The 25,715-nt window shown below is 49.3% G+C and overlaps 6 protein-coding genes across 6 annotated transcripts; 2 read left to right on the forward strand and 4 right to left on the reverse strand.

The window, feature by feature from the left end:
• Positions 1-401: 401 nt before the first annotated feature.
• Positions 402-1,595, reverse strand: BDW43DRAFT_295948 (uncharacterized protein; the record flags this gene model as incomplete). Its single annotated transcript, XM_032044141.1, has 1 exon — positions 402-1,595. The coding sequence occupies one exon, from the start codon at positions 1,593-1,595 to the stop codon at positions 402-404; it is 1,194 nt and encodes a 397-aa protein (XP_031906381.1).
• Positions 1,596-4,708: 3,113 nt separating this feature from the next.
• Positions 4,709-11,274, forward strand: BDW43DRAFT_305319 (beta-ketoacyl synthase; the record flags this gene model as incomplete). The annotated part of the gene is made up of 7 exons (XM_032045775.1): positions 4,709-5,004; positions 5,066-5,357; positions 5,406-6,379; positions 6,512-6,705; positions 6,761-7,084; positions 7,150-7,355; positions 7,408-11,274. 7 exons carry the CDS (start codon positions 4,709-4,711, stop codon positions 11,272-11,274), a joined length of 6,153 nt encoding a protein of 2,050 aa, XP_031906382.1.
• A 540-nt stretch (positions 11,275-11,814) lies between these two features.
• BDW43DRAFT_258461 (uncharacterized protein) lies at positions 11,815-13,123 on the forward strand. The gene is made up of 2 exons (XM_032039975.1): positions 11,815-12,527; positions 12,592-13,123. Exons 1-2 carry the CDS (start codon positions 12,014-12,016, stop codon positions 13,008-13,010), a joined length of 933 nt encoding a protein of 310 aa, XP_031906383.1. The 5' UTR covers positions 11,815-12,013; the 3' UTR covers positions 13,011-13,123.
• Positions 13,124-13,613: 490 nt separating this feature from the next.
• Positions 13,614-15,818, reverse strand: BDW43DRAFT_7193 (sugar porter family MFS transporter). The gene is made up of 7 exons (XM_032050431.1): positions 15,649-15,818; positions 15,548-15,586; positions 15,433-15,494; positions 15,247-15,374; positions 15,004-15,193; positions 14,074-14,949; positions 13,614-14,012 (listed from the first exon to the last, which is right to left on the reverse strand). Exons 1-7 carry the CDS (start codon positions 15,695-15,697, stop codon positions 13,767-13,769), a joined length of 1,590 nt encoding a protein of 529 aa, XP_031906384.1. The 5' UTR covers positions 15,698-15,818; the 3' UTR covers positions 13,614-13,766.
• A 3,584-nt stretch (positions 15,819-19,402) lies between these two features.
• Positions 19,403-20,329, reverse strand: BDW43DRAFT_258474 (uncharacterized protein). The gene has a single exon (XM_032039976.1). The coding sequence runs from the start codon at positions 20,118-20,120 to the stop codon at positions 19,749-19,751; it is 372 nt and encodes a 123-aa protein (XP_031906385.1). The 5' UTR covers positions 20,121-20,329; the 3' UTR covers positions 19,403-19,748.
• A 188-nt stretch (positions 20,330-20,517) lies between these two features.
• On the reverse strand, positions 20,518-22,816 carry BDW43DRAFT_258476 (ATP-binding protein). Its single transcript, XM_032039977.1, has 3 exons — positions 22,671-22,816; positions 21,136-22,616; positions 20,518-21,072 (listed from the first exon to the last, which is right to left on the reverse strand). Exons 1-3 carry the CDS (start codon positions 22,759-22,761, stop codon positions 20,743-20,745), a joined length of 1,902 nt encoding a protein of 633 aa, XP_031906386.1. The 5' UTR covers positions 22,762-22,816; the 3' UTR covers positions 20,518-20,742.
• Between the last annotated feature and the right edge of the window lie 2,899 nt (positions 22,817-25,715).

Raw genomic sequence — 25,715 nt, forward strand, 5'->3', positions numbered from 1 at the left:
CTATCTGCATCTCATTATACCTATTCCGGGCCTGCAGTCCTCGCTTGTGGGGATGTCTTCTGGCGTTACATTCGCATGCTACCATCTCCTGCTACCATCTCCTGCTACCATATCGAGGAAGCGACCCATAGAGGAACGTTAAGGCAGAAGTGGCTCTAACATGCTCAGCAAAAACAACATATCGAAGGGGTGAACGTATTTTTGTGAGAAAGAGGAGATCTACAAGCAGAGACAGGCTTGCTAGTTAATACAAGCATTGCCAGTATTTCTCCCGGTCGGCTAAGGGAACGGCCATATGGGTACTTCGTAGGCGGAGATATGTAATTCATAGCAAATGAGTGAAGGCTAATGGACAAGTTCATTTATTGAGCTACGCTTCGCAATTAAACACCAAGGATGTACTAACAAAGAGCAAACGATGGCCTAGACACACAAAATCCATCCACGTTACTTATTAAGTCGGTTAGGTTGGACGAAAGGAACTGACAAACCGCACCAACAAAAGTGTTCATCGAGTCCCTCCCATCCTGAGCTGTTCTAGGTGGACTGTCTTTGATGAGGGCGAGTACCTTATTGATCTGCTCAAGCTCGCAAAGCAAGAATTGTGCTGTGATTCGCTGCTCCGCATTCATGTCAAGCTCGAAATCACCGAATTGAATGGGCGTCACAAAGGCAGGCTCAACTTGGTCACCAGGACTCTTGGCTGGAGAGTACTGAATGATGCGGTTAAAGACGGTTTGGTACCATGATAAAATCTTTGACATTATAGCCACGACCAAGAGCAGGATACTGTGGTATCCATGGCACTCCGTACACTGTCGTGATAGAACCTCATGGATTTTCTTAACCGCCGCACGGTTAATTTTGAGGATGTGGTCACTTGATGGCAAATAAGAGCTTGTCTCGATCCCGCATGTGGTCTCAGCGCGGTACATTTCATGGAGAACACCAAACGTTAGACTAGCGCATGGGCAAACGTTTCGCGAAGCCCAGGAGCCTGGGGAAGAGAAATGTGAGTCGGATATGCCCGAGTCTAGCATAGGATGTGGTTCACTTCCGGATAGGACAGCTAGGCGCCCAGTCTCTATGTGATGCGAGACATGATCCGCTCCAGGGCCCATAAAGTCTCCTACACTAGGCGCAGACGTCAAATCGTTGCCATCATCGTCGGTTAGCCCAATGTATATACCCTCGATCTCATCCTGAAAGTCGAACGATAAAGTGTCCAGCGCTGGGAACAAAGGCAGGTCGGACAACGCATTTACAGCACCCTCTGAGATCATAGTTTCCCCCGCTGGCGTGCTTTGAGTCGCTGCCTGCCGGAAAGACTCTACAGCCCCCCGTGGTACTGGCCCACTGGAACGAATGTAGGATTTGTTAAGCCCAGTGTGGCTTCTTGTTGATCTGCCTTTCCAACGATATGGGCCATATACACATGGCTGCTGCACCGATTCACATCGTTCACAACGAGGCTTTTTCTTGTCGCACCGGACTTTGAGCATCGTGCATCGGTCACAAGTTGACCGAAGTCTTTTGGGAACCTGTGGTTTATCGCTATGTTGCCGATTGATTGGTCCCCTGCTGAGCCCTTCCATCCCGAGAAGCTGTACGATATGTCAGGATAACGTAGTGACCATGTAGAGACAAGCAAATGTTTAACGGCGCATACTCATATCTCACATATAGTTTTCGTATATAATATTTTCTGAGGTGTACTTAACGCTTGCATTCTGACGGTATGCACGAGGTCACATTTTACTCTTACAGCTAGGTACGCTCTCTATAGCAGGCACATAAGTTCGATGACTTGAACTCTAAGCGCATAGACTTCATGGGCGCCCCATGGCAAGGCTGGGCAACAAACAGGGATATACTTTTGCAACCTCGTGTTGGCGGAGAATCTGTTTAGGGGGCATTCCCCGACAATGGTAGGTACGATCAGTAAGACGCCACGGTGGCACAATAGATCTCATTGACCGCGATGGTTCAGAATTTGGTATTGCAGTCACCACCGTGCCTATCTCACTGGGGTCCTCAAATCTTCACCATCCGAAACCCAATTTGGGGGAGGACACCCTTCATCAGCCCAAGGGTGATGTGTTACTGCAGGCTGACACAATCAGTCCTACCTTGTCAGGTGTCAGGGATGTATATATCGTCCTTCCTGACCTTGGCAGGGCGTCCTTAATAGTGGCAACTAACCAGGTGAACCGGCCATTGGTAGACATACTTCTCATATCTGAATTGCTGATGCGGTTGTGCACACGATACGAGCCCTAACAGCGGACACCCTATCATGGCGAAGAGTACTGTGAAACTATTATTTCTTTGACATGGCTGAGAGATTAGGCAACGGAAATAAACATCCATGGTTGTTATCTATAGCATTATGTGATAATACTACATTGATACCCAACCACGTCGACACCACGAAGAACAGACCGTCGTGAGATGGCACGATAAAAAAGGTAGAATATGAAACAGCCTGACACCAAAAAAAGGAAGTTAGAAAGTAGTTTGTAGGCTCAGCCGCATGTGTACGGATTCCATATATTAGTTCATGATTGGGTACAGGGAAATAGTAGCTGGATGATCGATGGTCGGATGCATCGTAAAATTAGCCAGCCGTCTATAATGGCTCCGTGTGTATGGATCGAGAGAAGGCAATTCCATGCACGGTAGTTAGTGTATGTGTAATATACTGACCGGTTTCACCGGGAAGTTTGCAACGTGGCATTAGATGCTGCTTCTGGACCAAATAGTAACACAGGGCACCTCTAGGGCTCTCGTCAGTGGAAACCAAAGAATGAGGCCTGGGAACCTTTCAAGAGAGCCTTAGGAACCTTTAATGTTATTATTGGAAGCGTAGATACCCTCCACCATCCCTCCGTGAATTTCTAGATGGCGTACTCGAGAGTCCGAAACAGTAGAAGAGCTATCTCGTCCATATGGGTGGTAGCAGGTCCCATTAGCCCCCCTCGGTCGCCGAGAACGCAACACAGCGGACGAAAATCTCTGGTTCGATTAAGGCACACGGACACCCATTATAGGTTTATCAGAGGTCCGTTCATGACTCGCATGTCACCCCATCAGTTCACTATTGGACTACTCAAAATTGGCTAATGACAAATTGAACCTTGCAGCGCTTAAGCCTTAAGCAAATTATCGCCTTCAGATATAACTAAGCCGTGAGATACCCTGGAAGAAAGCATCACATAGTAGCATTGCATGAGTAATGGGAGGTCTATCAGCCCCATTATGTGGATCTATTGTCACTGCTACCTTCTTCGTATTATTACAAAAAAAGAAGATAACTAGATTCCCAGTAAGAGAGAAAACACATTACACGCTTCCAAGGCAATGGGATTCCTACTCAGCCTCAAGTGTCAGACCCCAATTCTGCACTTCGCGGTATCTGTATCTAGCGAATCTCATCTAGCTCGCAACCGACAGCAGTCCTATCCTCGACATATGTGACTCTGCCATAGTGGATGACCACATGAACGAATTCTAGTCTGACATTGTTGTCACATTCGCCAATCATAAAGGTATCCCAGTAAGCGAAGCAGGAAAAACACTGTAATTGCAGTACATCTACTGTGTTCTCTTCCTTCACCTCTCTGGATATACAGTGGATCTTCCTTCAACCCTAGGTAGCTGTCTATGTCCACGAGCATGACCTGTATCACGAAATTATGATTGTCAGATGCTATGTGCCCTGGATCAAAGAACTTGGCTAGAAGCGAGTTTGTCTTCTGCATATTGTGAACCCGTACCTGCAGTCAAAGGTGTCTTCCGGGGTTTAAGTTAGTAGATGCAGTATACAATACTCTATGCCTCAAAGCCACATTTCATAATCCGCTCGCTAGGCACAGCAGCATGTATGTTACCTTGATGGCGGCAGAGGTCCCTTTCGCTATCCCTTTCTGTATCCCATCATCGTAAGGCAGAGAAGATGGCACGGAGGAGTCATGGTGGAGTGCAGGCAATGGTGGCATTGGTAGTTAGAATTTGACTGGATTTGAACCATAATAACGACACACCTCTTCCCCCGTCTATATATATTTGTAAAAGGGGTGAAAGTCACCTATATTGACTACGAAAACACAAACTCCTATTTCGAATATGCGCGATCCATACGTACAATGACCTGGTTACAACTACAGGATGAACACCACAGTGTCTTTTCTGAAAAGTGCCCCATGACATGGGTCTTCGGATACATTCAGGTTGACGACCACCCGAGAACCGTCAAGTTTCGCTTACGTCCCGAGGTATCCGATGGAGAAGGGTCGCCACCAGCAATCGACCCTAGGGGTTCGAGAACCGCAGATCCACCTTCGGCATCCTATCTCTTGTGCTACCTCGGGCTGGGGTCTAGGTACGATGAGGTGCTCTGATGTCGACGATTACATGCTCCCAGAAGATCAAAACCCGTGTCTAGCCAGCCTTACAGTCATGATGACTGATACGTTGAGGCTAGCCCTTCAACTGCAGTGGACTCGGGGTTCCAAAAGGCCAATTTCGCTCTGCCTGGCCTGATTGGGACAGTGTGGTACGCACCCTCTGCGGCTTCGGCCGGCGACAGGGCCTTAATGTCAAACATATAAAGCTACATAACTTCAAGAGTACTCGCTGCAGCTGTAGGATCTTGTTAGCCCTAAATCTCAGATCAACAATTGCCGAGACCCGTCCATTCATTACAACTATGGCAGTTCGCGACCGCCAGCAGATTATCATTTTTGGGGACTTGACTTGCGACTCCGTCGCGGGTCTAGGGTCTCTCGTTGCGATTAAAGATAATCCTCTTCTGACCTCCTTCTTTGAAAAAGTCACTTTTGGTCTACGAGAAGAGATTGGCCGTCTTCCGTTCGAGCAGCGTCAGCGATTCGTTCGATTTATTACAATTGAGGAGCTCCTTGCGAGAGTCAAGCAGTTAGCCTGTCCTCACCCAGCCCTCGAGAAAGCCCTAGCCTGCACTTATCAATTTGCTTGCTTCATCAGGTAGGTATAGTAAGCGATCCTCAAGAGTAAAGGTAGTTGGGTTGACCAATGATGTTGAAAGGTACTACACGTCCCCAGGTCAAAGATATCCATCGCCTCATCATACATGCTTGGTCGGACTTTGTACGGGCCTTCTCACTGCGGCTGCTGTGGGCTGTTGTCAGAGTATTACAGACCTTATTCCACTCGCAACACATACAATCTTAGTTGCTTTCCGCACAGGCCTATTTGTTGCAGACGTTCGCGACCGGATTGAACCTCAAACAGGGTCGCCAGCGTCATGGAGTGTGTTGGTCCCGGGCCTTGGAGGCGATACTGCACTTTCAGTTCTGGGGAGGTATAGTAAGGAGAAGGTACGTTCCACCATACAATAGGCTGCATCACACTGCTAACAAGGACAGGGCCTCCCAACTACATCGGCCCCATACATCAGCACATATGCCAGCGCGGGAGTTACTCTGAGTGGGCCCCCAAGCGCACTTGAGGACGTTCTTCGTTCTGATTACCTCCTGAAGAACCGGTCTCTTGCTATTCCTATCTATGCACCATACCACGCTTCTCATCTTTACGGACACAAAGATATAGACAATGTGCTAAGGGGAACTGCCGGTACAGGGTTTGCATCACGCCAGTGTCAATTCAGGATTTCGTCCCCCATCACTGGACAGGCAATTGACGTGGATACATTCGAGGCACTTATTAGTCACGCGTTAAACGGGATCCTCCGAGAACCGCTTCAACTAGAACGAATCGTATCCTCGCTTGGCGAGGCTCTGGCAACATCCTCATTGACAAAAGGCTGCACCATATTACCCATTGCGACGCTCGCTGGGCAAAGCTTCGCTGCGGCTCTCAAAGAGCATGAAGTATCGGATGTAACTGTAGATCCATGCATGAACTCTAGCATTGCGGTGAGAGACGATCGAACATCCACCAGTGGTCACCTCGGTCACTCCAAGTTGGCGATCATCGGATATTCCGGGCGGTTCCCTGATGCCAACAGCAATGATGAGTTTTGGCAATTGCTCCATGAAGGCCGTGACGTCGCGAGTACAGCGCCCAATAATCGCTGGGATGTCAAGACCCATGTTGACCCAACCTTGAAAAGGAAGAACACCATGGGTACGCCCTACGGATGCTGGCTGAAAGATCCGGGTCTCTTTGATGCGAGATTCTTTGCATTGAGTCCGCGAGAAGCGCCGCAGACTGATCCTGCGCAGCGCCTCTCTCTTATGACGGCGTATGAGGCGATGGAATTTGCTGGCTTTGTGCCGGATTCATCACCATCTACACAATCTGATCGCATTGGGGTGTTCTATGGCACAACCAGTAATGATTGGGGAGAGACCAATAGCTCGCAAAATGTTGATACATAGTACGTATCTATCCAAACTGATTCTTTCTTTCAGCATCTCACGCTCATATCTTCCTGGCTGCCTTTGCTTATACTATCTCCTTCCATACTCTGCCTGTTTATATGCCGTCTAGCTAACTCAATCTTTACCAGCTACATCCCAGGCTCCTGTCGTGCCTTCATCCCCGGGCGCCAGAATTTCTTCTACAAATTCAGCGGACCGAGCTACAGCGTCGACACAGCCTGTTCCTCCGGCCTGGCAGCCCTTCATCTTGCTTGTAACTCCCTCCTAAAGGGGGACATCGACACAGCTATTTGCGGCGGAACAAACGTCCTGACAAATCCTGGTAAGTGAAGGATACCCGTAGAGTATCATTAAGCTCTGACATTGATTGTTTTCAGATATCACCGCTGGCCTAGACCGTGGCCACTTCCTCTCTAGAACAGGAAATTGCAAGACCTTCGACGATGACGCGGACGGCTATTGTCGTGGAGAGGGTGTCTGCACATTTGTGATCAAACGGCTAGAAGATGCCACGGCTGACAACGACCCCATTATCGCTGTTATCCTTGGAGCGTATACGAACCACTCCGCTGAAGCAGAGAGTATCACTCGGCCGCATGTCGGGGCGCAGAAGGCTGTCTTTGAGAAGATCCTCACCTCAGCTAGCGTTGATCCGTATAGTGTGGGATATGTTGAGATGCATGGGACTGGAACTCAGGCTGGTGAGTTTAAAGAGTTTTAATGTGCGGATAACCGAAAATAAATTCTAAGAAGAGTGTTTGCCTAGGTGATGCCAGGGAGATGAAATCCGTACTGTCAATCTTTGCGCCCGAGACAAAACGGCCACGGAGTGATGAGGAGAGGCTGTTTCTAGGGTCTGCAAAAGCTAACGTTGGACATGGGGAGTCTGTTTCCGGTCCCATTGCTTTGATCAAGTCGCTCATGATCCTTGAACGGAATGAGATACCTCCTCATTGTGGAATTAAGAACAAGGTCTGACATATCGCTTCCCTCTTTGAGAACGGATGGTACTAACTTCACGAAGATCAACAGTGGATTTCCAACGGATCTCGAAGACCGCAATGTTCATATCGCGAAGAGGCCCGTCCCGTGGGCCCGTCCAGAAGGATGCGCACGCCGAATCATGATCAATAACTTTTCCGCCGCCGGTGGAAACAGTTCTGTCTTGATCGAAGATGCACCAGTCTTGAAACCCAAGCCTGGTCTGGCCGATCCCCGCTCGACGTATATTGTCGCCGTCTCTGCCAAATCGAGTACTGCACTGGAAGCCAATATCAGGTCTCTACTATCATACATGACCACTGCCAAGCCGCCACTCCCTAGTCTATCTTATACAACAACTGCCCGTCGTATGCACCATCCCTTCCGGGTGATGGTGGCCGGTTCCGAACTCGCAGAGGTTCACGCTCTGCTGGAGAACAAACTCTTGTCTCCAGCAATCCAGGCCCGGACCAGGGCTTCCCAGCGTGTGGCATTCGCCTTTACCGGGCAGGGATCCCAGTACATAGGCATGGGACGGGATCTGCTCAAGTTCAGTACTTTCCGGGGCGACCTTGAGAGGTTCGATGCCATTGTACAGACTCTTGGCTTTCCTTCAATTTCTCCGTTGATTGAAGAAAGCGAGGTGGATATTTACGAGCTTCAGCCTCTCGTCGTTCAGGTTGGAACAGTTTGCATCCAGATAGCTATGGCTCGCCTGTGGATATCATGGGGACTTGAGCCGTGCGCTGTTGTTGGCCACAGTCTTGGCGAGTATGCTGCATTGAATATTGCTGGGGTACTTTCTGAGGCAGATACCATATTCGTGGCTGGTAAGCGCGCACAGTTGCTACAGGACGATATTTCCTCCAATACGCACGCCATGCTTGCTATCAGCACCGGTGTGGAAGAAGCGCAATCCCTCTGCAACGGTCTAGAATACGATATTGCTTGCATCAATACGCCAAGGGAAACAGTTCTAAGCGGGACGAATGAGCAAATAGACAAAATACTGGACATATTGTCTTCGACCAATTTGAAGACGACCAGGCTTCGGGTCCCATTTGCCTTCCATTCATCACAGATGCAGTCCATTCTAGTGAAGTTCAAAGCCGCTACACGAGGTGTAAAGTTCCGCGAGCCAAAGGTTCCTGTCCTTTCGCCTCTACTAGGGGAAATCCTGACATCCAAGGAACCATTCGGACCAGAATATCTGGCTCGCCACTGCAGAGAAACTGTCAACTTCGCCGCTGCCCTAGACAGTGCCAAGGCGGACGGTCTCATCAGCAATGCGATATGGATCGAGATCGGCGCTCATCCTATCGTCTCTGGGCTGTTGAAGAACAACCTCGACTCGACAGCCAAGACCGTTCCAACTTTGCAGCGGTGCAAGGATACATGGAAGGTGCTTTCTTCTAGCCTGTCAGTTTTATACGAGTCAGGCGTGGAGGTCCGATGGCCCGAGTACCATCGAGATTTTATCTCTGCCCTTTCTGTCTTACGCCTCCCATCATATAACTGGGACCTGAAGGAGTACTGGATGCAATATGTCAACGACTGGTCACTATACAAAGGCGATGCAATGTTCCTCAAGGGAGTACCTGGTCTCTCGACTACCTGTGTTCATAGACTGGTTGAAGAGAAGAAGGAAGGCAACAAAATCACCGTTGTTGGTGAAGTAGATGTGCTCCGCGATGACATGGACCCATTTGTTCGCGGTCATCGGGTCAACAATCTTCCTCTTGTCACTCCATCCGTGTATGCTGAGATGGCTCTTGTAATCGGAGAATATCTCCGCAAGCAACAAACCCAGCTCGTAGGAGCCTTGGTCGACCTACAACATATGGATGTGCAGAGGCCGTTTGCCACAAAGAGCAAAGGGAAAGGTCCGCAACTTCTACAATGCCACATTCTGCTTGATTGTCAAACCCTTACCGCAACTGTGGAGTTCTGGAGCGTTACTCCAGAAGGAAAGAAGCTGGTCAGACACGCCTTGGCTAGCATAGCATTTCCGGATGCTAAGGCGGCTCAGGCAGAGGTCCAGCAGCGCGCGGACAGCATTCTAGCGGAAATGGACGATATGGCTGCGAGATTGAGTACCGATGACCGAGTGCAGAAGTTCACCGGAAAGACGGGATACAATTTGGTATCGTCGCTTGCCTCTTACGACTCCGAGTTTATGGGAGTTTCTTCGGTTATCCTGGATAGTTCCCGGTTGGAGGCGACGGCTACCGTGAAATTCAATAACCCTCGGACGGACGGAGTATACCATGTCAATCCGTACGTGATTGACAATCTTGGACAGCCAGCTCTCTTCGTTATGAACGCGAATGATCGAGCCGACCTCAGCAAGGAAGTTTTCGTCAACCATGGTTGGAAGTCTCTGCACTTTTACAAGCCGTTGTCAATCACGAATACATACCGGTCGCATGTTAAAATGACTGGACCCGATAATGACGGCTTGTACGGCGGTGACATGGTCGTCTTCGAAGGTAAGGAGGTTGTCGCCGTTTACAAGGGAATCAAGGCACAGGGAGTACCCCGGAGGCTCATGGATTATATTGTCCACATGCGAGATGACACAAAGGCCGGCGCTCCTACTGGAGGAACTCTTCAAATTGGCGAGAGCACTGCGTCAACCTCGGCTGCAGGCGGCTCGCTACAAACCACTCCCCCAGCAAGCGGCTCTGACAATTGGCAAGCAGCACTCAAGATCATTTCCGAGGAGAGTGGCGTTCCCATCTCGGAACTTTCACCAGAAGCGGCATTTGACGACCTGGGTGTGGACTCTCTCCTCGCATTGCTCTGCGCCAGCCGATTCCGCGAGGAGCTCGGCCTACACTATGAGTCCTCCATTTTCCTGGACCATCCGACCATCAGAAATCTCGAGGCATTTTGGAAACAGGGCGCTCCTGAAGCAGGCACTGTAGCCGTCAGTGGCCGCGACGCCGCCCTAAACTCGATGTTTGCTGAAGCCGAAATAGAAATGGACCAAGACAAGGGCAGCAGCGACGAAGGCAGATCCGCATCTGAGGCCAGCTCGTATGAGGTGATTAGCCATAACACTATAGAGACCAGTCCCGAGACAAGCAGCATGCCCTCGCCAAAGGTCTCAGCGACCTCCCTCCTTCTCCAGGGAAACCCAGCTGTACCCTCTACAGTGAAGACACTATTCCTCCTCCCAGACGGCTCCGGATCATGCTCTTCATACGCAGGTCTCCCCCGTATCCACCCCTCTATCGCCGTCGTAGGAGTCAACTGCCCATTCATGAAGACCCCAGAATCCTACACCTGCACCATCGATGAAGTTGCCCAGCTATACATCACCGAGATTCGACGCCGCCAACCTCACGGACCCTACGCTCTTGGTGGATGGTCGGTCGGTGGTATTTTCGCGTATCACATTGCACAACAACTCGCTGCCCAAGGAGAACAAGTCACCGAGCTTGTACTCATCGACTGTCCCGTCCCTAAAGGTCTCGACCACCTCCCCCACCGATACTACGAATACTGCGACACGATAGGGCTCCTCGGTGACGTGAACGGAGTCAAACGGGACCCACCCCCATGGCTGATCTCACACTTTGAAGCCTGCGTCAACAGTCTACATTCCTACCGCGCGACACCATATACATCCAACGACCCCCCACGGACGCAAATCATCTGGGCCTGCGACGCGATCGACAAACATTGCGAACCAAAGTTTGAGCGCAGACCGGAGGATCCGGAGGGATTAAAGTTCCTCACAGCGACCAGAACCGACTTTGGGCCGTGTGGCTGGGACAGTCTCCTACCAGAAGAGGATATCGTCTTGGATAGGATGACGGGGGCGAATCATTTTAGTATGATGAAGGGGGAATTTGCGAAACGGTTGAGTGAGATGATCGAGGGATTTTTGATGATTGGAAATTGAATTAATAGATTTTCCTTTGGGCTTTTGTGTGTTGTGCTTTTGCGTCCAGGATTCATTTTCCGTTATTTGATTTTTGTGTTAACGTGGTTATATTTTGTTAGTTCGATCTCTCCAATGCACTTGTTCTTTCTATAAAGACTTATGGCAATGCAGTGCGTGAAGTATTATTTAAGGATTATAATGTAATGTAGAATTCATTCTGTCCGTTCTAATCCTCTCTTGGGAGCGAGGAAGTCCACTTTATGTAGCATTTCTCAAAATATACATATCTGGGGACCCATGTTGTCGCTACCCACCTAACAATGTATACCATACGTCGTCCACCACCCGGGCTTCTCCCTCTACCTAGTAGAACAGCAGATAGGCCGCGTACTTGGAACTCTTAAGAAATATTATTTATAACGTTTTAATCGCGGAGGAAACTAACTGGTTTGTTTTTACGAAAATGCTTTTTCTTGGGATATTATATTAAAGCGACCGCTAGTAAAGCTACAGAGAAGTGCTCATGCAGACACCATCTCAACAAAGTAAACCCCAAAATAAGTCACCAACCTGAAGGTTATATTACTATCTAGAATGGAGGAAACTCCTCCGGTGGGATTCCGTCCGCTTCCTCCGCTCGACGAGCCACTCTGCCATATTTAATTTGTTGTCGTTTCTGTCAGAATCCTTTTTTGACATTCCCGACGGCTTTGGCTGTCCGAAGTCCGTTTTATGACGACCTGTGTCTTGTATATAAATGGAGTCCCCACCACCTCACTCGACTCACACTGACGACCACGTATTTGACAGATCTCCATCCCACAAGGTAATTACAGAAATGTCTAAAACAGTTTTGATCACTGGTTGCAGCCATGGAGGACTAGGGGCAGCAATGGCTAAGGTCTACCTCGCTAAAGGCTTCCGGGTCTTTGCAACGCTGCGCGATAAGGCCAAGGCCGGAGATCTGGCTCAAACAGATGGCATAGAGATTGTCGAACTGGAAGTCACATCGGTGGAATCCATTCGCAAATGCGCAAATACTGTTGCGAAACATACAGGAGGGACACTCGATTTCCTCGTCAACAACGCGGGCGTCAACGCCGTAGTACCGCTTCTGGACGCATCCCTCGACGACGCGAAGAAGGTATACGACACCAATGTTTGGAGTATTGTTGCCATGGCACAGGCATTCGCTCCAATGCTCATCAAGGCCAAAGGGACTATGTGCAACATCAGTTCAGTGTCTAGTGAAATGGTCTTTGCATGGGCGGGTACGTTGGGCTTCTTATCCTTGGGGATTCCGCATACCCTGATGCTTACTTACCCCTACTTTAGGTATCTATAGTAGCTCTAGGAGCGCTGAGACGAGGATTTCCGAGACGTTACGTCTTGAGATGGCGCCTCTTGGCGTGCGCGTTGTCACTGTCATCCTCGGCGGCGTCCAGACAAGCGGAAATGACCCTGCCAATATCGCAGACCTTGAGTTGCCTCCGGCTTCGCACTACCGGAAGATTACGGAGGTCATAGATCGCCACAAGAAAACTATGGTACACCCTAACAAGCAGAATGTCGATATAGCAGCGAGGAATGTGGTCGACGACGTTCTCAGCGGTCGCAGCCCTTTCATTCGACGCGGGCAGGCTTCTACTCTGAGTTGGTTCTGCAACACATTTCTTCCATATGGGTTCTTTACTTGGATGATCAATCGGGATTCGGCTCTTGATCAAATTGGATTTCACGAAGACGCCACATGATTTCGAGGGTCGGTGGAGAGGTAGAATATGGGAAGCGCTATAGTGTATATATGTAGTGATATTCAGGAGTGCAATATCTAAGTCGTGTTCTCTAATAGTAGGGACTAGCTAGCCTATCTACTGAAGGAGCTTCTTGATTAAAACGTGACCACATTTGGATATTTTCTACGCCAGCACCTCTTAACAATATGACTATAACGCAAACATAGCGGTGGGAAATTCAAAACTTCATTAATATCTGTAAGCAACTTAAGTTTGTAACCGGACTCCGGGGGCCAAATCCGTCGGCATGACCCGCAAGTAGAACCCGATGGAGTTCCCTCCGCCCGACGAGGGAAGAAGAAGATATCTCTGAAAGCTAGCCAGGGCTTTATATTATGAACTGGGATTAAAATCTAGAGGGGGTTATAATATTGGTTTCTTAGGCCACACGGGGTACATAGATAGATAGATCCTAACCGAAAATCTCCAAACCTACAGCTCCCTACACTACCAGAAATACAATAAAGCTCATTAAAACAATTGTGAACTACCTCCTATATCATCCGACCAAAAACAAAGGAAGAACTGGGGATATCGCCGTCAAACTTCATAACTAAACATTATCACCCCCCCACAAAACCAAATCCAATCACTCCACACAGCCCGTCTGTGCCATACATCCATCCATCTCTGTATTGCAGACAAGGACCCCAGTCTAGGAGGTAATCGGACGAAACTATACCTCTCTCCACTCATATCATAACCGACCATTCATTACGCCAATTTCTCAGGAGTCTCGCGGGTGACCGCCACGCCGGTATGATCATTCGTGGACGCGATCTTAAGGTTTCCTTCTGTGATTTCTCGTTCGAGCTCATCCATTCGGCTGCGTTTGTTGAGCTTGCGCCAGGCGGGAATACCGCTGTCGAACACGTCGTCCATTTCTTCGAGGGTGTAGCCTTTGGTTTCCGGCGCGGTGAGGAACATGTGGATGAATGCTGCGGTATTGAAGGCTGCGAACTGTGGATCTAGGTTAGTGGCTGCAGTTGATGGAGATAAGAGGGGATGGCAGGGGACATACAATCATGTACATCTTCCAGTTGATGGACCAGAGCAATGGCGGAACGAAGAGGGCGAGGAGACAATTCCAGATCCAGTTTGAGGCGGTCGCGAGGGAGACGGCTTTGGCGCGGACCTTTGCCGGGTAGATTTCAGCTGGGTAGGTCCAGGAGGTGGGGCCAATTGTTGTCGCGAAGGAACAGACGAAGAGGTAGGAGAGCGCGATGATCGCCTTTCCAACGGCAGGATGGGCGGCCACGGTCCAAGAGATGGCATCGAGCTTGGGGTCTGTGTGAGGGTTTGGAGCCCCGAACCCGGCCTGTAGTCCTCCTTCCAGGTAGAGGAAGATGGCCTGGAGGAAGAAGCCGATGAGAATAGCTGGGCGACGACCAAACCTGTCGAGGTATATGATGGCGGGCAATGTCAGGGCCGTGTTGAGAATATATTGGATCGACGCGGTCAACAGGGGTGAGCCGGTACCCGTAGCTTGCATGATATACACGATGTAATACATCATTACATTCATGCCGCAGAGCTGCGACCACATCTGCAGACTCATGCCGAGGATGACACGCTTGAAGATGCGGGGCTTGACGAGCTCGGCGAAGCTAGTGGAGGATTGTTCGCGCTCCAGCGCCAAGGCTTCTTGGATTTCCTTGTATTCGGCGAGGACTTTGGGATGGTTCACGTCTCCTTTACCGTGGAGCCGCGCGAGCACGTGGAGGGCTTCTTCCCAGCGGTCCTTGCTAGCGAGCCAACGAGGAGACTTGGGGAAGAGGAACATGCCAAAGAAGAGGATGACGCCAGGTACCATTTGGATTCCCCAGGGGATGCGGAAGGCGGCGGTACTCTGGTGGGGGTTGTCTGGGCCGCCGTCGATGTTGCTGGCACCATATTGCTGGAGGGCTGTCAGCACGATGATCCCATTTGACAATGAGCAGGGGATACTCACGATGAAATACTGGATCAAGATACCCCAGGTGATCGCCCATTGCTGCAGCGAAATAACTCGTCCTCGGATTTCCTTGGGCGCGATTTCAGCCTGATAGACTGGGACCATGGCTGACGCGATACCGACACAGCCGCCGGCGACGACACGACCTACGACCAAGAGAGGGATTCCATTCGATGCACACATGAAACTTGTAGGTATCAGTACAGTGCACCTTTTCATTATGGCGAAAGCCGCACTTACGCAGATCCAATAATCCATAGGATGGAAGAACACTGGATGGCCGTCACACGCGAGTACTTATCGGCGATAAAGCTGGAACACAGTGCCCCTACAAGCGAGCCAAATGGCATTGCGCAGGTAATACTGCCCTATTCACAGTTAAAACGCGCATTCCAGATACATCGCTACGGAGAGAGTGTAACATACCTGCTTATACTGGCCGCTACCTACCTGAAAGTAGTTGGTATACGCAGCAGTTCCCAAAACACCTGGAGCAGTTCAGTTTGTTGCCTTGACTACGGGGAGAGCTACCTTTACTTACCACTCATGGAGGAGATATCAAAACCAAACAAACCACCACCTGCGACAAGATCAGTCCGTGCGCCACTTCACCTCCGGTGAAGCTTTAATAGATATGCTTACCCAATGTGGCAAAGCCACACAGGAAGTAGACATTGTAGATTTTCTTCATTTTGCCTGTTGCTGTTGAATGATGGTCAGTGATACAGCAACAGAGATCCGATCAAACAATGAGCATGTGAGGAACTGCACGGCTAGAGGATTGGCCTTGAGCTTTAATACTCTGGCAGGTCGCAGTGAATGGAGCATTGGGCTGCTGTCGGGAAGTGACTAGTGAAGGGAACCAAATGTAACACTGCGTGTCGGCTGATGACCATGATTGGAGAAGAGGGATTCAAGGGCCGGAATTAGAATAGTGATTGGGACGAATTTACCTGGCAAAAGGGAAAGGAATCAGATGTCGCACGGCGTGGCGGGCGCCACCAAATACCTGGCGGGTTTGTGATTCGATGGGATGATGTCGCGTCTAAGGGCACGGTCTCGTATTTTTGATCATGGGGAAGAAAACTTCCCCGCAGCTGAGAGTCTGGGGTAAAGTGGGTTTGTATCTAGTATGTTTAAGGTTGTTTACTTTTCTTGCTTAAGCCTTTCGAGTGGGACGGAGAGAAGAAGGAAGAAAAAGAGGTTGCTTAGGGGTCAGGCTAGTCTCGTGAGATGTTTGAACAAAGGAAGATGGGGACAGAGGCAGAGGCACCAACACCAACTCCAGCTGTGAGAAATCATTTCCTGGCCCTACGTAACGATGACCCTGCTCTGACTGCGACATTCTGACTCTCTAAATACGACGTTGTTTATCCTGTACCAGAAATCCTCCTCGATCAACCCTAATCCAGTTAAAAGAACAAAGAAGACCGGCGTGATAGGCGGAATATCTACCATCGGGTCCCAAGGCTGCCAAGTCTCATCGCCCGCAGAAACAAGATTCCCAAGCCCTGAATGGCTGACGGGCGTTACACCACATGGCACCATGGGCTGTCAGGAGTAGCGGACTACTCTCTTTGAGCCACTGGAGAGCATCTATGACTCTCAACCCGGGGTAGGCTCTGCCTTGTACTCCCGTGGCGACTAGATTCGTCCGTCACATCGGGGTTACATGCCTCTTGTTTGTGGACATATACCTCGGTTCAATCCAAGATCATGCCCCTATGATTCGAAGTTCTTTATTTAACATATGCAGGGGTTTCTTTCATATTACACCCAAGACCCTGACCCAACAGTAGGGGTAGCCCGGTTAATTTACCGCTTCTTTGAGCGACCCTCAACTGCTGTCGCTTGCCAGTGAGTACACCAGTATTAACCTGAAACACCTCCGGTCGACGGTGAAAGGCTGGGACTACACACTCGGCCTTCCTAGCGGATACGGGGTTCTTCTATGAACCCCGAGATGGTAGAATATTAAGAGAGGTGGACAATTTAGGTAAGCCCCAATGGTCTTGGAATGACATCCCCAGTGGTACATTCATCAACTAGCTCGTTTACGGATGCCCTGTACTGGATCATGGCGCAAGCCCGGTGCACGGTACCCAAGTTAAGATTCCTTGGCAATCTTGTTTCGAAGGCATCGGGTAATTGGGTAATTCGAAGCTGATCTTCCAAGGACTTCTTTCGTATAATGACTCGATGCGTTGCGGTGATGTCTACAAGCGTGGATAGTCCTTCGTGGTCTGCGTTGTCGTCAGCGAGGAGATGTCCCCAGAAATGGACACATTATCGGCGGCGTTAAAGACGAAAACTTGGGAATAGGCTAGACAATCCGGTCCATGAACATGACCTCATGGCAATGGTGCCTTGACGAATATAATTTCGGTCATACAGGATAGTCCCCCAAAGCGAACGCTATAGCCTGCATTCCTTATAGTTTATTGCACGCCAACATCACACGTCCATCAGCAAGGGAACGAAGATATATAGCTCGCGTTGCCTCAACAAGTATGTGTGGCTAACAATTGACAGAGTAATATTCCCAACGAGAACAAGGATTCAAGCTCGAAAGAGTCTGATGTCTAGCCCAATATTCCACCATGCGATTACTAAGGGCTACGCTGCTACTCAACGCTGCTATGGTTTTGTGACTTTAGAATTGCGCTAAATCGCCCCAATGATTTATACAGAAATCTCAGCACCGTCAGTTTTTGGAGTAAGCATGGAACTGTCTCAAGGTCCTAATTTAGCTGGTAATAGCGTCACGTCAACTCTACGTCGCTTCAAATATTCCACCGGTGTCTTTCTAATAACCTGGACCCATGCGCCTGCAATATTCTACCTGCTTTACTACCCCGCGGTGATCTCTGCGAGCTACTCGACTACTCAAATCTGCTTGGACGGCCTGATCATAACGACAGCCCAGAGTACCCATGACGCTCAAATATTCAATTGTCATCCGAGAAAAGAGCGAGAGCATCTGCACAGCTGGTTCAACACCGTAACCCGGTGGTCTCGATATCAGGGCCAAGCATCTATTCTTCTGGTACTTCGCGAGCCAGTATGGCGTAGTCCATGACCCACTGACTCCCGTCCCTACCATGGCTGGCCTAACGCAGGAGCTCAGCTCCTGTCTACAATTCACGGATACTGGGAACCGCTCTACACGACCAACCCTGACGTTGCAGAGCCTGTCCTCAACACGTCCAAATATGATATCATGACTGCCAAGGCCTGATGCGTAGAAATCACAGACGTCTCTTATCCGGACTCTGGACCCGGCGATATGTCACCCTGCCAAGCTCGCCTATGATGGTTAAAACAACTATGACAGTAAATCCCGGATATAATGCCTGCTTCCGTTTGTATCGGTCTTTCTGATTTGCGACGAAGCTACAGCACGTTGTGTAACGGATGTGTGCTACATTATGACTGCTCTGGTGGAAGAGTATCTTTAAATAACCTGTGGTCTAGGCCCAGGCCTCTATCTCACCTGCGAGTCAGGTTAAAAGGGTATGACGACGAGTTGGGACCTGTCAGCGAGGCCGCCGATACAACTGCGAAGAGAATGATCGGGCCTTGGTTTGGTTACCCTTTGGCCGAGGACCTGGAGGGGTTCCTTTGTTTATGAGGATAGACCTCACCTTGCGGCAGGTAACCTCCACTGGCCGAGTTCGCTTCCATTGAGAAAGGCAGATTGAATTTAACCTGTCTCCGTTCGCTCATAGAGCTTGGTCGTTGCTGCAACGGGCAAAGATGAGATTGAGGTACAGGAGGAACATTAAAATTATTAGGATGACACTGCGGTAGTCGCATTGCTGTTTACCATTGTCGCCGTCGATAATGCGGGTCACCCGGTAAATAGCTCTATCTCTCCTTCGGAGACATGGCGCTAACATGTTAGCAACCACAACGGCCACCGCAATATCCGCCTCACGTACCGTTTTACTGCCTTTTGTAGGAAAGAGTGGTTACATTACAATTATTAAGTGGGTCTAGATCACGGTTTACTCCAGATAGGTCCGGTAGAGTACAAATAAACTATCAGGGATGCGGGATTCCGTATTACCTAGTAATCTACCGCTAAACCCTAAGGCATGCAACCCTAAAAAGAAAAGGTCTGATTTCTGATCTAATGATAAAATGAGCAATATTTATAGGCCTTAGAATGGTCATTCAACCATACGATATCATAGTGTTGTGGCCTGATAATGGCCTGATATCGTAATCAAAGCACTACTAATCTAAATTGCGTTGGATGGTGGCTGATAGCGGAGCTTTAGTGGTAATTCTGGTTGATATAAACCAAATAATGAAACGGATTGTGTAGGTTAAGACAACTGTATTTGCTTCTAAGCAATAGCCATGGGCAACTCAACGGAGGAAGGTATTCTTTCTTCGGCCCATCACATTCGATATCTGTAGTTCCGTAGCCGATGGAGTACAATATCTGAAGTCGTCCAGCAGTAAATAACAACAACGGGAAATGGACGCTAAGGTTCCTGAAAAACATACAACGCCACCCAGACATCCCACCATTAAGCGCTGGCTAGTGATCAACGAAGGGGAGGTTTAAAATTTGCCCAATTAACTCAACTCAAATCTCAGGAAGAACCCGAGCACAAACCCCAAAACCTCGTTGTCCGCAAACGCAACCACGGACTCGTCCGTAATATCCGGAAGAGCAGGAACTACATCAAACATCTTCGCCAGTGTAATAATCACAGACGCACCTCAGACCATCAGATACATACACTCGACAGTGACCTATTTGTGCGCGATGGAACAGAATCCAGAAGTTCCCAGCATTCAAACTCCATCTGCTCGGCCGGTTTGTTGAAAGCGATCACCAGGACGAGTTGCGTAAGTCCCTCCGCACCCGCGAGCCATAAGCGCGCATCCACCTGGAGCGTGTGAAGGGCGTCCAGATGCCCGAATTTAAAGACAAGGGATGGGCGATCATCGGCGGACCGGGTGTTGAGGGGGATATAGGCGTGGTCTGCTTCGTGTCTGCGTTGGTCGGAAAACGGTATACGGTCGAAGGGGCTGGGGAACACATCTGGAGTGAGACCGAGCCTTTGCATGCATTCGTACATGTCGAAGGCGAAGAACATGCTTATGCTGAGCCTATCGCATGAGGGTGATTTGTATTTGATGACTATGATATTGTAGTAGGGGAACTCGCGGACCAGGAATGTCCTTGGGGCTGTCGCATTCGTGCCATTCCCTGAATTCCAGCATTTCGGGCTTCGAGATGTGTAGGGTTACGATGTATTGTAAGTCGCCATTTACGTAGACCGGTATAGATCTCCATGGACTCCATGATGATCTGATATACGTCTAGTAGATCCTCCTAAGAGCCGCCACATGGCCTTGGCCTGAATCTGTGTCTGGTATCAGCTAGGATATCTGTGTATTCTAATGACCAGCCGATCAAGGGTTATTACTGGGGTTGAACGGCTTGGGGAAAACCCCAGCTCCCACTCTAGATGTGATAACGATAGAACATTTCATCGTAGTGAGCACTGTACTTGTTGTGACGTATGCTCAAAGAAATAGAAATGATACTTGGCACACAAATGGCACAATCCCACGATGCAGAATACATTTTCTTGTAATCATGAGAATACTATACGTAGCCAAAGCAAGGAAGACCCGTTTTTATTACCAAGATTGAAGTTAAAGATAGAAGTCCTCGCATAGTCAGTATTCTTCAAGCCAACGATACGCCCAGTATCAAAGAGCCCCATTCGGTGTGTTGGCATAGTTAGCTACCCTCAGGTCCAAGACTGTGCGGACATGTTCATATTGGATGTCGTGGTCCAGCTCGCGTGCTAGCAGATGCGCCGTCTTCAGCACGTTCTTAATCTGCCGCCCATTCATATTTACCTCGGCCAGCTGATCCAGTTGCTCTGGAGAGAACCCTTGGTTCCCAATCAGGAACTGTGCCCAGATCTGACGCCGTGACCTAGCATCCAGATCTGGATACCGAAGCGAGACGTGGATACGCGACTCGAAAGCCGGGTCAATGCTCTCGGCGCGATTGGTCGTAAGGAACAGGATTCCCTAGTAGATGAATTAGCTTGAATCTTGAGAATCTTGAGACTTGCAAAGAGTCCGAGCGCCTACCTCGTAATACTCTAGCAACCGAAGGAAAATGGAAACCAGCTCATTGCGCTGAAGATCGGTATTGTTTCGAGCTTCCATAAAGACATCCGCTTCGTCTAGCAGAAGAACCGCACCCCACTTTGGAACCATACGGAGGATATCTTTCAGCGCATTCTCGACACCACGAGCGGACGTGCCTAGGTCGCCCGCACTGAGAACATATAGAGGAACCCGCATGACTTCTGCCACACTCTCGGCTGTGAGCGTCTTGCCTACGCCAGGTGGACCACTCAATTGCATGATGATTCCCCGACCCTTGCCTTGAACAACATCGTCAAATGCATCCATTTGCCTTGACTGGGCCTTTGCGATAGCGAGTATCAGATTCTTCAATCGTTGCTGATCTGCCGGTAAAACCAGCGAATCGAAGGCGCGAGAGTCCCATACGATATCCTTTACCCCCTCGAGATAGAATGCTAGCCATTTCTTATCCTTTAGCGAATACCCGCGCACGATGGGGGTCGCCAGAAGCCGCATCTCGTCGTCTAGTGTCTTCTTCAGTGCATCGACTCTGATGGCTTCGTTGGGATTGAAAGTATTGAAGGCCTCAGTATCAATAATGATTCGGCTCTTGACGTTGAACTTAACTTTCTGGCACATGTAGCTACCTATGCCAGTTCCTTCGTATTGTTTGTAGTGATATCCTTGATGTTTCTCCCACAGCCTCCCCCGGGCAATCAGATTTTGTCGCACACCCACAGGATCGCAATGGTACCGCACAGGGAAAACAGGTAAGGTTGTGATGGGCAGTGTACCTTCAAACGGGGGAATTTCATGGCTTTGCGACCTATATCCAAAGCCGTTTCCGTCAAAATCGATGTACCTAGCGGAAATCATGAACTCCCCGGTCTGGCAATTGATCCAGCCCGACTCAAAGCGATAAACGCGCTCGCGATCGCCATAAGCACAGTAGATGGTGTCACCTGGTTCAAATATCGTCCAGAGTAGATCATGAGTAGCCACTCCATTGCGAATCAGATCCCTCTTACGCGAGATGGTCTCGCGAAGTTCTTCCTCAAGAATAGTATACAGCAAGTTAACCACCGCCTTTGTCGCGGGATCGGTCACCTCATCTCTGGCCTTGGAGAGCTTCTCCCATCGATGCACGAACGGCTGGAAAGGTGGCTTGAACTCGACTCGCTTCAGGGTCATGGTCAAACCTGGGTAGCCCTCCATGACCTTACCCAGGAATGTTTTCAAGGACTCGCTCTGAATGACGATGGAGTGGATCTGAAGGTTTTTGCAGCCATCGTAGCGTTTCTCATTTCGCACGAGCAGCGCATACTGACTGGACTCAGTGTTCTCAGCAGGGATGGTGAGATCGTCGGGCAGCTCTTTTGTCCAGGTCGTACGCCCCTTCTTGTCGGGCTTCGTCTCGTAGAGGTTATGGACCTCGCAGATAGAACCAGGAGGGGCATATTGTACGGCCCCGGAACTCTGTTCTTCATAGAGGAATCAGCGCGGAATGTTCGTGCAGCCCTTTAAGCCCAACCTACCTGAGGTCTTCTGATCTCCGGTAGCCTCCATATCGGTGTCTTCACCGTCACTAGAGGACTCAGAACTATAGTCGTAGATAGCAAACGCCATTTCTTTGTCTTTGATACTATCTGATGATAATGTAAATCCCGCTGCGAAATGAGCGTGGTGATGAGGGAGTGAGCTAAAGTGGTATGGCAACTCATGTACCATTTAAATGGATGCATCGCGAGATGAGCACAACACAAACAACGCCTTGTGCGACCTCACCGCGCCTGCCCTCGTCACCTTGACTCATTCCACTGTTGATAGCCTCGTCCCTTACCTAACTGGCGAATCAAATGCTCGGATGGCATGTTGGCAATCTATTTCAGCCCCAATGAGTCAGACCTTCCCCATGGCCCAAGTGTGTCGTTCGTAAAAACCTGGATGTGAGTGGAGGTACCCTAATGATCCTGCCATTGCCCATCACGCCAAAGGATCTAGACTTTCACAAGTCAAAAGGAAGCCTCGGGTACATGTAATGCAGAGCCTTTTCAGTACACAGTACTTTGCTGCAAGACACAGCTTTCTGTAGGAAGGAGCAAGAAACTTCACTGGTAGGATGTGCTGTACAGGTGCAGCTGGAATAATCCATCACGCTAAGTGACGCAAATGTTCTTCGATATTAGGCAGAGAGCAGGATATAATATTGGGGGGATCAGGCTAGCCTGGTAAGGTTACAGCATCAACCTGGAGCCTCGAGGTACAAACTCGGATAGATAATAAGCAAATGTTAGGTCATATTTCATTTATATTAGTATACTAGTCACTAGGCTAGTAAGGCTGAAGCTGAAAGGCTCTTGTACTGGGCGCCATTCATACAGTGTCCCAAGATAGATGAAAACTTGTCCTTTAATCACGCTTACTAGACAATCCTGCTAGCCCGAATAACGTTAGTCAAATGGCATGAGTAATGGTTTCACACGAGCAGAAACACCGAAAATAATGGAAACCATTTCAACTGTAACTATCAAGTAGGGATTTCCTTCAGAATAGTACCATCGATTCAGACTACGGCGTGGGCGCCCGTGGGTATACCCATCAGGCCCGGTACTTATTGTACTCTATGAGGCGTCAGATCGTACATTGGCCGAATATTATCCAATTAATTCCGTGGAGGCCCTTGTCCAACCTGATAGACCCGTCCTTCAGCTTGGAAGGAAGACTCAAGCTTCAGTGGGGGCTCTAGGCAAACTACGTTGGTGCAATTGTCATGTAAGTTCAGCCCAACAGCTATAGATTGTCAGTAAGTCCCTGCAGTTTGACGTGCCAGAGGTGAATTGCCTTATTGCTGTCCCACATTGCTTCGGGCTCATCGATGACCGTATGACGACATACAGAATTGATAGAGAATCAACAAACATTTGGACGACGCACAGCACTAGAGGCCAATACACAAACACTATGAAGCGTGCCGGACCACCATACAGGAGACCTTCACCATAAAAGGTCTTGATTAGATACCGCAGCTTCGCTGAATCAATGCTAAGGTACAGCGCGTACCCGACTCGAGCCGTCGTTGATGGTAATGTGCTCCTGTCCTTGCTAGTTTTAGCGTGATAAAACGAAAACCCTTGGTCGGCGCTATCTATATAGTGCCGGATATAGCTTTCAAGAGCTTCTTCTTCATTACCAACACCTACAATAAAGCCAGAGCGCTGTGGGCTAAAGCCCGGATGGCACAATAGTCTCAAGATCTACCAATTGATCTTTCCCACCGGGGACTGTATGTTGCTAGCCCGTTTTTCCCAGAGGATATCGGAGCCTTGGTCCCAGTTCTTCGTTCCCCCTTTTGATGAGCTTTTTACACAACAGCGGGGAACATGTCACCAATAGTTATTACCCACCCAGAAAGAATGTCTCCCCAAATAATGGTCGCGTAATTTTCCTCACCCTGATAAGCATACTGTCACCCATTTGGCGTTGTGAACAGATCATTGGCATAGTGACGGAAGAGGCTCAGAATCCGGCCGTAAGCGTCACAGATGCCCACCGTGGGCTAATGGGGCCAATCTCTTGGGGAATACCACGCGCAATAGGGCATTATGCGGCTTTTGTTGGACATGGCACTTGTATTCTGGTTGGGTGTAATGATCAAGCTGGCCACGTCAATCGACTGACGGGTTCTTCTCCTGATAATTTTAGCCGCATGTTCTTCCTCCGAGATAAACGGTTACAAAGCCCAGCATGGTAAGACTCGTACCTTGTTCTCATCTCATAGCCTTTATTGACTATTATCTTATTAATCGATGGATTCTGCGGTGCTTCATCGAGTCTCATATCGCATGTTGTATTACATCACTTCTCACTTAACGTTTCCACTCCGAAAGTTGTTTAATTCGCCCATGTTGTAGAGGTAGACCCAATGGCAGTAAGAAAGATTTGGGGATCATTTGTGTCAAGCCTGGCCATGAGAATGCCTGTATTTACTCTATGTTATTGGTCATCGAATCCTTCGGAAACGTGTCCCACGTGTTGTGCGAATTCCTGTAAACCACACGGAACTGGATGGATTTTCCGTAGACACCTCTTGCCATCTTTATCCAGACATGAAGAGCCCCTCGAGCGCAATAGTCTACTGAAGAACGGTCCGATTTGGCATCCCTAGCCCTTGCGACCGTCAAGGAAAGGCGCCGAAAGAGTCATTCCGAGCCCACAGGCATCGTCAAGAATACCCACTTTGATGGGACCGCAGTCCAGATTCGTCATCTATCCGATTGATCATGTCTGGCGTATAATGACTTATGAGTAAGGCGGATATCACTGCTGTGATCAGCATATCCAAGGGGCAGCCCGAGCGTACGCCAGCCTCCACAGAATGTGAGATAGGGTAGCTCAATCCCACGAGCACGGTTCGATCATGTCTGGCAGCGCCGGTGAAGTCAAAGAGACCAGAAAACATTCCACTTGGGCCTTCATTAGTAATTGAAACATGCATTCAAATGTCGCGCATTCAAGTCAAGCCGGTGACTATGAACAGATACCATCGCGGCTAGCTGGCCTTGGTGGTCTCCCGCAAGTCA

Source organism: Aspergillus alliaceus (assembly GCF_009176365.1).
Source record: "Aspergillus alliaceus strain CBS 536.65 unplaced genomic scaffold BDW43scaffold_1, whole genome shotgun sequence".
Taxonomy (NCBI): Eukaryota; Fungi; Ascomycota; class Eurotiomycetes; order Eurotiales; family Aspergillaceae; genus Aspergillus; species Aspergillus alliaceus.

What these genes read in the sequence shown, in the direction of transcription:
- BDW43DRAFT_258461 (XM_032039975.1), top strand. Translation starts at nt 12,014, where the DNA reads ATGGAGTCCCCACCACCTCACTCGACTCACACTGACGACCACGTATTT. An exon ending in AATGGTCTTTGCATGGGCGG is followed by an intron (nt 12,528 to 12,591) that starts GTACGTTGGGCT and finishes CCCCTACTTTAG; the next exon opens with GTATCTATAGTAGCTCTAGG.
- BDW43DRAFT_7193 (XM_032050431.1), bottom strand. Translation starts at nt 15,697, where the DNA reads ATGAAGAAAATCTACAATGTCTACTTCCTGTGTGGCTTTGCCACATTG. An exon ending in GTGTGGCTTTGCCACATTGG is followed by an intron (nt 15,587 to 15,648) that starts GTAAGCATATCT and finishes ATCTTGTCGCAG; the next exon opens with GTGGTGGTTTGTTTGGTTTT. An exon ending in CTATGGATTATTGGATCTGC is followed by an intron (nt 15,194 to 15,246) that starts GTAAGTGCGGCT and finishes GATACCTACAAG; the next exon opens with TTTCATGTGTGCATCGAATG.
- BDW43DRAFT_258474 (XM_032039976.1), bottom strand. Translation starts at nt 20,120, where the DNA reads ATGTTCTTCGCCTTCGACATGTACGAATGCATGCAAAGGCTCGGTCTC.
- BDW43DRAFT_258476 (XM_032039977.1), bottom strand. Translation starts at nt 22,761, where the DNA reads ATGGCGTTTGCTATCTACGACTATAGTTCTGAGTCCTCTAGTGACGGT. An exon ending in CGGAGATCAGAAGACCTCAG is followed by an intron (nt 22,617 to 22,670) that starts GTAGGTTGGGCT and finishes TCCTCTATGAAG; the next exon opens with AACAGAGTTCCGGGGCCGTA. An exon ending in GGTTGCTAGAGTATTACGAG is followed by an intron (nt 21,073 to 21,135) that starts GTAGGCGCTCGG and finishes TTCATCTACTAG; the next exon opens with GGAATCCTGTTCCTTACGAC.